Raw genomic sequence first — 9,309 nt, 5'->3', positions numbered from 1 at the left:
TGCTGCCTGCTCTCTTGCAGGTGGGAGACGTGCTGGTTTAAGGTGGAGCTGAGCATCCCCCCGGCATGGGCAGGGCGGGAAGTGCACTTTGTCTGGGAGAGCGACGGGGAGGGCATGGTGTGGCGAGATGCCCAGCCTGTGCAGGTAAGGAGGGTGGGTGGGGGCTGCGCCGAGCACTCTGCTGCGCTGAGAGCCGAGAACAGCTGGAGGTCTGCACAGGGCAGTCACCAATTAAAACAGAAGGACAGGCAAGTGTTGGGCCTGAGATATGAATCGTTGTCTGTGAGATGTGGGGTCAGGCCCCTCCGTGCAGCTGAATGGATCCTGTCCTGCCCCTCTGGCCCACTGTCGTGGTCCTCTGAAGATACGTGTTAAACGTGCTCTTCCCCTGCAGGGTTTGACTAAGGAAGGCGAGAAGACCAGCTACATCCTGACAAGCAGCCTGAAAGAAACGGAGGCCCACAGGTAGGTGGTCGGCCTGGGATCCCCCACCCCTGGCAGAACTGGGCGTTGTTTGAAGCCAGGAGGCCGGGGTGGGACAACCTTGTCTGTGTCCTGGGGCTCGGGGAAGTGTCCGTTGTTCAAGTCAGGCTGGTCAATGCCGCAGGAGGGGGGAAGGGACTTTCCTGGCCTATTGCTTGTGTTCTGCTCCCTGAGGGTTTCGTTTTGCTCTCCAGCCTGACACTGTTTGTGGAGCTGGCCTGCAATGGTCTCTTTGGGGCTGGCAAGGGCAGCATGATTGCCCCTCCGGATCCTGACAGGAGGTTCACCCTGAGCAAGGCCGAGCTGATTGTCTTCAACAGGGATGTCTATGAACTGCTGGTGGATCTGGAGATACTGCTGGACATGGCCCAGGTCTGTGAGCTCCTCCTCGTTCTTTCTCTCACCCCCTTCCACAATATAATTCTGTCTCTTTCTCTCACCATTCCGTGACCTGTCTCCTCCCACCAGGAGGCCCCGGAGGAGCAAATGTTTGCTCCAGCTGCTTTAGCACAGCTGGTGTTGTCTAGTGTAGGAAAAACTGAACAGAGAGAAGCCACAGGTGGGTTTTTTTCACCCACATTCTGCACCTGTTAGAGCCAAGCCCTTTGGGATGGGCATCTGTGTCACCTGGCTTTAGAAGCACAGGAGCAAAGATATCAGGTTGTGTCTGTGAAGGGGAGTCGCGGTGTTTCCCTGGCACCGCCGGCAGAGTCAGGCTTTGGAAGGAGGCAGCGGGTTCTTCCCGAGGCAGGTACTGATGACGTGCCGAGCTCCGGGTCGAGCTGTTACTGCTCCCACCCCCAGCTCCTTGGTGAGGAGAACCAGAGGAGTTTCCAGGTGCTGTACGCTGCCAACCAGATGGTCAACGTGTGTGACGTTACAGACCCCTCCACCTTCCCCGCTGCCCGTGACCTGGCTGCGGCTGTCTTCAGCCAGCGGAACGGCGAGAGCCAGCACACCCTCCATGCCCTGGGCCACTGCCACATTGACTCTGGTGAGAGAAGCACAGCACTCCCTCTCTGCTGACCTGGGGCCTGCGTACCCTGCCCGAGGGAAAGGAAAGGAACGTCTCTGCTGTCAGACAGCTGTCACGGCCGTGGGGCCACCTGTCTGTCCCTGCAGCCTGGCTGTGGCCATATGAGGAGACCATCCGTAAGTGCGCTCGGAGCTGGGTCACAGTGATCCGTCTGATGGAGTGCAACCCGGAGCTCACCTTCGCCTGCTCCCAGGTGAGTGCTCACCCTCTGGGCAGCTCTCCAGCTGCTTGTGGCTTCTCCAGCTTGTCTGAAAATGAGATGCAGGGGTGACCAGCAGCACCCTATACTGTTGCAAAGAGGAGGGACCTCGGCGTGGTGCGAGCTGAAGCTGGTCTTGGTGCTCTGACAGGCGCAGCAGTTCGAATGGGTGCGGAGCTGGTACCCTGGGCTCTATGCGCAGATTCAGGACTTCGTGGCAAAGGGGCAGTTCATCCCTGTTGGAGGCACGTGGGTGGAAATGGTGAGAAGAGTGGTGAGCTCCCTTCAGCATGGCTCCTGACAACGGACGGGGGAGAGCAGAGCCTTTCCTGAGCCATTGCAGATCCTCCCCGTGGTCAGGATGATGGTGGGCGTGGGGCGCTCGCGGGACATCGCCTTCCCTGGCACCTGCCTTGCTGCACGGACTCCCTCTGCTTTCCCCCCAGGACGGGAACCTGCCCAGCGGTGAGTCCATGGTGCGGCAGTTCCTCCAGGGACAGCGGTTCTTCCAGGAACAGTTTGGCCGGATCTGCTCAGAGGTGCTTGCTCCTTCCCTGCACGTCTTCCTTGTTCCACTTTCCTCTCTGTGAGAGCCTGACCACCAAGAAACCCTCTGAGAGCTCAGGCTGTGGTTTGTGGCCAGCGCGACTCGTGTGTGTCTCTCGCCCTCTGCCCCCAGTTCTGGCTGCCGGACACGTTTGGATACTCGGCCCAGCTGCCCCAGCTGATGCGTGGCTGTGGGATCCAGCGGTTCCTCACACAGAAGCTCAGCTGGAACCTGGTGAACGCCTTCCCGGTGAGCTGTGCTTCCCTCCTTCCCAGGGGATGGACTTGCTGTTGCTGGAGTCTGTCTGCAGGGCTGGGTCTGTTGGTTTCACGGGTTGAGCCAGTCCTTCAGTTCAGCTGACACTTCCAGAAGGCACCAGTTTCTGGTGGTGGCAATATCCTGTCAGACTCTAGGGGAGAGGAGAGTCATGGTTAGAGATCCCAGCTGGCCTCTTACAATTTCCTTCCTCCTTACAAACTCCTTCTCCCTCCAGTTGGGAAGCGTGCAGGTCTAACAGGGAGCAAACCCAGCCCCTCCTCTGCTGTCCCCTGCCCTTGTGCCATCCCCCACCCTTTTGCAACTGTCCCCTTGCACCGATCTGTCGGGACATCCTGCAGTCCTGTGGAGAGGAAGCGAAGGCCCAGTTTGAATCCTCAGGGAGCTCCGAAGTGCCCGTGCACTGCCCTGGTGACAAAGGTGCTGACACCACATTTCCTTCATCTGCCCTCCAGCATCACACCTTTTTCTGGGAAGGCATCGATGGTTCCCGCGTCCTGACCCATTTCCCCCCCGGAGACTCCTACGGGATGCATGGGCGAGTGGAGGAGGTGAGTGAGGTGGTCAGACCTGCATGTGAAGTTGAGTGCCAGCTGCTTGGGTCAGCTCTAAGGCTCTGGGGAGAGGGCACTGCCTGGGAAGGGAGCGGGGTAGCTGGCAGGGTTGCCAGGCAAAGGCTGTTTGGGTGCCTCCCTTGGAGGTGCGTCTGTGCCTGAGTTTGGAAGTTGGGGCTGGAGAATAGGAGCAGGACTGGGCTTTGCACCCTAAAGGCTGACTGGTTTTCTTGTGTGGGAGCTACGGGTGGGCGCCAGGGGATTGCAGCTCTCAAAAAATCCCTCTAGGTGCTGAAAACGGTGAAGAACAACAAGGACAAAGGACGTGTGAACCACAGCGCTTTCCTTTTTGGCTTTGGAGATGGAGGAGGAGGCCCCACGCAGAAGATGCTGGACCGGATGAAGAGAATGAGTGACACAGACGGGCTGCCAAGGTGGAGAGCTCCCTCCCTCTCCCCTGGCAGGAGCACTTGCTTTGAGCCAGGCTTGGCCTTTACATTTCTGGTCAGGTTGCACTCTCAGCCGTGCCACAAGCTTCTCCCCTGGCTCATCGCTGTTGGTGCATCTCTCCTGCAGGGTTCAGCTCTCCACTCCTGACCGACTCTTTTCCATCCTGGAGAAGGAGTCATTGCAACTGTGCACCTGGGTGGGCGAGCTCTTCCTTGAGCTGCACAATGGCACGTACACCACCCAAGCCAAGGTGACTGCACCTATGGAATGGGGACAGCTGTCTCCCCCACCCTCCCCCAGGGAAGGGGGCCACTGGTTTGGTGCAGCTCCAGGGCTTCGACAGGGTCCTTTAGGTCTCAACAGTGGGAGTCACCTTGTAGTCAGGACTCCAAAAGGCAGATCTGGGCCCCCTGAGTCAACAGCTGCCATGTGCTTCACTTTAGCAGAGAGCTGCAGAGTCAGAAGGAGGGGAGGAAGGTGAGAACAGAGGCAGGGGAAGGTATGTCCTGTGCTGTGAGTTTCAGTTTGATCTGTGGCAAAAAATAACTCGCTGGGCATGGCAAACTCAGAACAGCCACGAATAACCCACCTTCCTGCACTGGAGCTGGGCTTGTGAGAGATCCACTCCCAGCTACCAATTTCCTAAGCATCCTCCTCCTCTCCTTGTTTTGACACCAGATAAAGAAGGAGAACCGGGAGTGTGAGCGAATACTCCATGACATCGAAGTACTCAGCACCTTGGCAGTGGCGCGAGACGGCACATTTCAGTACCCCGCCAGCCAGCTGCAGCAGCTCTGGAGGTGAGCACTGGTGGTACCTGAGAAGGATGTGGTGAGACTGGGGGCTTCATCTCTCTTCATTTCAAGCTCTGGAGTGAGTGGGCAGGCAGTTAGGACAGAGGTGGTAACTCCAAAGCCTTACTGCTCTGCTGACTGGAGCCTCCTTTCCTATCTGAGCTTACTGCTCTCCAGTTCTGACTCATCGGAACCTGTGCAACAATATACCTGGTAGTCCTGACGGATAAAAAAATCCCCTCCGACTGCCCTTGGTTGTGATTTACTAAGGTTACGGTTGACATCTTAGTGAAGTCCTCCCCTGGTTTCTGTTCTCTGGTTCAGGTTATTGCTGCTCAACCAGTTCCACGATGTGTTGCCTGGCAGCTGTGTCCAGCTCGTGGTTGAGGATGCGCTGCAGAACTACACAGGTCAGCAGGGAGCTGGGCACTTCTCTGGCCCAGTCCGGTCTGGTGGGGCTGCAGAGGTTTCAGTCCTGAACTTCCAGGCCTTATGGGTCTCTCCGAGAGAAGCTCGCTTAGATGTGAGAAACAGTCTGGCTGGGTCCAACTGGGGCCGTGGTGTTGCTCAGAGATCCGCAGGGCTGGTGCTCGGCTACAGGAGGAAGCGGTGCGGTCCTTATGCAGAGACCTGCTGCAGCCCAAGGCTGGGAGCGCGGAGAGCATCCTCGTCTTGAACACTCTGCCCTGGGAACGGACTGAGGTGATCTCCAGGACTGGCCCAGCCAGAACGGAGACTTTGGGTATGTTGACTCAGGAGTAACTCACGTACCAGAATTTCTTACAGGGGCAGAGACAGATGACAAAGAAATACTCTGCTGCTTCTTGCCTCAGGGAGGGTTTACTGACTTGTCAAGTCGCTTCTGGGGACTTGATCCCCTTTCAAGTTGTCCCTGAGCTATGGATGAAGCAGAGGAGGGTGTGAAAGGGTAGGGCAGGTCTGATGCGAGAGCAGCAGGGCAGCACGGTGTGACTTAGTGTTAGGGCTGGGGCCGATGTTGGAACAGAACCTCTTTGCTTTCCAGCTCTGGTGACTGTCCCCAGCATGGGCTACGCTGTAGTGGGAGAGCCATCCCTGCCCGCCCAGCCCGTGGCAGTGAGGAAGCAGGTGGGCAGTCGTCCTTGGTCAGTGTACCCCCATCTAAGTCTGACCGTGGAGAAATCCAGTTTGTAACTGGGGCACTCAACTGCCACAAAGTGGGAGCTTGTGCAGCCCGTTTCTGTCCTCTCCCCCAAGGAGGACGGGTCCATCACCATGGAGAACGGGGTGATCACAGTCTGCCTGGATGCGATGGGACACCTGACCTCGCTTCGGCTGGTGGGCTGTGAGAGGTGTGTCTGTCACCCAGTTACTGGGCTCCTCAAACCTTCCTCGGGTCGACTCCTCACTCTATGCCCTTCTCCACTTCCAGCTCTTCTTATGCTGTTGTTTCTCTGCTCCGCTTTGTTCCAGAGAGTCAGTCCCAGAGGGCTGCTATGCCAACCAGTTTGCACTCTTTGATGATGTTCCCCTGTACTGGGATGCCTGGGACGTGATGGATTATCACTTGGAAACCAGGTGGAGGAGTATCGCGTGCAGCACGTGGGCTTTGGCTTTGCTCTGAGGGTCTGGCCTCCCTGTCAGTCCCAGCTGGAACAAGCTGGGGCGGTCACTCTGGAGAAGCGAGTGCCTGCTGCGTGGGAAGCTGGATTGGGAGCTGGGAACCTGCATCTGCCAGGCTGAGACCAGCTCTGCCTTTGTCCCTTTCTCTAGGAAACCAGTGACAACACGGCTGAAGCCTCTGGAGGTCACCCTGGCTGGAGGCCTGCGGGGAAGCGCGAGCTTCTCCCTGCAGATCGGGGAAAGCAGCACCTTGACGCAGGAGATCATCCTGGACGCCATGTGCCCCTACCTCCGCTTCCTGACCCAGGTCTGGCCCGCGGCTGCCAGATACAAACATCTGCACCGGGCAGGCAGGGCCCTGGGGAGCCGAACCTCGTGCCTGAATTACGTTCCCCCTCCTGACAGCCCCCCATGGTGATACCCTTCTGCTGCTGCGTCTAGGTGGAGTGGAAGGAGGCTCACAAGTTCCTGAAGGTGGAGTTCCCGGTGCAGGTCCGGAGCACAAATGCCACCTATGAGATCCAGTTTGGCCACCTGCAGCGGCCAACGCACTGGAACACGTCCTGGGACTGGGCTCGATTCGAGGTGAGAGGAAAGGCGGGCTGGCCCCGGGGCGAAGCTGCCCTCCCGTCGTGGGGCTGCTTTGGTCCCAGGCAGTAGCTCTCTCTGCGTGGTGAACGTGCACCTCGGTTCCTCCTGCAGGTGTGGGCTCACAAGTGGCTGGATATCTCTGAGCACGGCTTCGGGGTGGCACTTCTGAATGACTGCAAATACGGGGCATCAGCCCACGGGAACATCCTCAGCCTCTCGCTGTGAGTTGGGTTGGGGTGCAGGGGGAGCTGCAGGAGCCCCATGGCCTTCTGGGGTGTCTCTTGGAAGTGAAGGCAATGCCTGCTCCTAAATGTAAGTAAGGAAACAGTCTGGTATTGGCCTAGTCTGGCAGCAGTCTCACCTGCCTCTCGTTGCCTCAGGCTGAGAGCACCCAAGTCCCCTGATGCCACGGCAGACATCGGGCACCACCAGTTCACCTACGCCGTGATGCCTCACCGGGGTGAGCGGTCGTGGGCAGAGCTGGGCCCTGTGGGCACACGCAGGGGGAAGGATGCTCCGGGGCAGGCATGTGTAGAGACTGGCTGCATGTTCTTGTGCCGCAGGTTCCTTCCAGGATGCCGGTGTGATCCAGCGAGCCTACAACTTGAATTTCCCGCTCCACGTGGTCCCAGCCAGCTCTGCCCAGCGCCCGGCCTGGAGTGCCTTTTCTGTCAGCTCGCCTGCGGTTGTGCTGGAGACTGTCAAGCAGGCGAGTGCCTGGGGCAGCAGTGGGAAGGGCAGATGGGTTCTGCTGTGGTTGTTAACAGCGTCAGGAACTCCACCGTGATGGCTGTACCCCGGGGTGTAGGAGAGATGTGCCTGTCTCATCTCTCTGACCTCCCCCAAAGGCTGAGGACAGACCCGATGCTGTGGTGGTTCGGCTGTATGAGGCTCACGGCAGCACAGTTGTCGCCTGGCTCCAGACTTCCCTCCCGGTTAAGGAGGCGATGCTGTAAGTCCATGCTGGTGGGCTGGGCACCTGTGGGGACGGCGATCAGTCAGTTCAGCCTCACCCGCTGCTTTCTTCCTCAGCTGTGACCTCCTGGAGCGGCCAGTGGCGCAGGGCCATCTGCCGCTGGAGCAGCAGGGCCTGAGGCTTCCCTTCACGCCATTCTCTGTGCTCTCTGTCCTCTTGGTCCTGAGGCAGTGACAGTGTCCTTGAGGCTGCAGGCAAGCTGCACCCTCACTGGGAGCGCAAATCACAGCCTGAGGCTTCCTCAATCCCAGGAACTGTGCAGGGACGTGCTACAGCCCCTCCCTGCTCCCTTTGCCTGCCTCTCGCACTGCCCTTGCCGAGGGGGATCGCAAGTAAACAAGAGAATTACTTGAAAACAAGCTCCAGCCTGTTTTCTGTACTTATTTCCAGGTGACTGCACCGATCAGCCTCGTCCCCGGGGCTCTGTTCAGCTGCCACTCTCACATCCTCTTCAGCAGGCTCTCACTCCTGGGACTGGGGGCGGCAGAGCCATTTTTGTGGGGCAAAGCCTGCTCCAGCCCCTCGGGGGAACAGGCTGGGCAGAGGGCTTGTCCTTAGCACAAAAAGTGGTACAGTGATTTCTACACAAAAATACTTTATTAGTCAGCTAAAAACAGTGATTCCTGGAGAGGGAGGAGGGGAATGACCAGAAGAAGGCCAGAGCCCAGCGCATGGGGGACAGCAGGAGGATGCTGGATAAATCAGCCGCATCACCCAGCCCGGCTTCTCCCCACGAGAGGTGGGACAGGGCGCAGCGGTCGTCAGCAGCAGGCGTGGGACAGGGCGCAGAGCAGCAGCAGGAGGCAGCGTGTGGCAGTCACACAGCAGAGACTGCACCTGGAGAGGGAAACAAGCGGTCAGAGGGCGAGGGTGTGCCTCATTCTGCCCCGCGAAGCCCCGCTGTCATCACTCCTACCTTTGGGCATTCCCTCAGCCCGCAGCCCCCGCTTGTGCAGGGACTGCCAGCCTCACCTTTGCCCCTGTGCGCAGCCATCCGGGGGCTTCTTCTCACTTTAACTGGCGCCTCAGGCTTGGAGGAGGCTGGAGCAGCAGTTGCTTTCCTCCTCCCTCGAGCACGTCCCTTCAGCCTGTCAGCCACCTCCTCCTCCTCCTCCTGGTCAGCCACCTCCTCCTCCTCGGCTGACTTTGGGGGTTTCACTGGCGCCCTGGAGCGCCGCTTCGGGGTACGCGTGGTGACCTGGGTGGACATCAGAGTTGCAGCTTAGCAGCAGCAGTGTGCTGGGACTGACAAATGATGAGGAGCTCTAGGGAAGAGCCCCACGTTAACTCAGGAGCGGCCTGAGCAAGGCACGGGGAACAGGGCAACCTCTAGAGCCAGGGGGAGCCACAAAGCTTCTTACCTTGGGGGTCGGAGCCTCAGGATCTGCTTTCAGACGAGCGCGCTTCTTGCGGGGTGTCTGCCCTGCGTGAGGAGGTGTGCCGAGGTTAGGGGGGGTGAGGAGGGGATGGGGCAGAGAGTGCCAGCACCTCGAGGGGACTCATCAGGACTGTCCCGGGGGGTGATGTGTGAGCTGAGCGCTAAGCAACTGGCGCTGGGGCAGAGGATTGGCTTCAGGGGGCTCCTTTCCGCCCCTCACCAGATAGTGCCAGCACCTCGAGGGGACTCATCAGGACTGTCCCGGGGGGTGATGTGTGAGCTGAGCGCTAAGCAACTGGCGCTGGGGCAGAGGATTGGCTTCAGGGGGCTCCTTTCCGCCCCTCACCAGATGCAGAGCAGGTCCCGCAGGGAGGAGAGCAGAAACTCACCTTTGGGAGCCATGGGGCCAGGCTCTCACTGCAA

General features: G+C 59.1%; 2 protein-coding genes across 2 annotated transcripts in view; one reads left to right on the top strand and one right to left on the bottom strand.

Moving 5' to 3' along the window:
- Positions 1 to 21: 21 nt before the first annotated feature.
- MAN2C1 (mannosidase, alpha, class 2C, member 1) lies at positions 22 to 7,682 on the top strand (the record flags this gene model as incomplete). The annotated part of the gene is made up of 24 exons (XM_010137214.1): positions 22 to 144; positions 395 to 465; positions 678 to 855; positions 1,288 to 1,477; positions 1,606 to 1,712; positions 1,870 to 1,980; positions 2,165 to 2,257; positions 2,398 to 2,514; positions 2,997 to 3,092; positions 3,384 to 3,529; positions 3,672 to 3,795; positions 4,224 to 4,345; positions 4,664 to 4,749; positions 4,911 to 5,081; positions 5,364 to 5,446; positions 5,576 to 5,670; positions 5,792 to 5,896; positions 6,092 to 6,248; positions 6,383 to 6,526; positions 6,644 to 6,753; positions 6,913 to 6,992; positions 7,096 to 7,241; positions 7,381 to 7,484; positions 7,565 to 7,682. Coding segments are annotated over 24 exons (2,877 nt in total), but the record flags the coding sequence as incomplete, so codon positions are not given.
- A 643-nt stretch (positions 7,683 to 8,325) lies between these two features.
- NEIL1 (nei endonuclease VIII-like 1 (E. coli)) overlaps positions 8,326 to 9,309 on the bottom strand; it is a gene marked incomplete at its 5' end in the record, with an annotated part of 2,847 nt that continues 1,863 nt past the window's right edge. Inside the window, 4 exon segments of the mRNA XM_010137213.1 lie at positions 8,326 to 8,345; positions 8,481 to 8,706; positions 8,870 to 8,931; positions 9,276 to 9,303. Coding sequence (XP_010135515.1) covers positions 8,326 to 8,345; positions 8,481 to 8,706; positions 8,870 to 8,931; positions 9,276 to 9,303 — 336 coding nt within the window.

Source organism: Buceros rhinoceros, unplaced genomic scaffold (genome assembly GCF_000710305.1).
Source record: "Buceros rhinoceros silvestris isolate BGI_N320 unplaced genomic scaffold, ASM71030v1 scaffold19125, whole genome shotgun sequence".
NCBI lineage: Eukaryota > Metazoa > Chordata > Aves > Bucerotiformes > Bucerotidae > Buceros > Buceros rhinoceros.
Note: the sequence above shows the minus strand (reverse complement) of the source record. Positions and strands in the feature narration are given on the sequence as shown.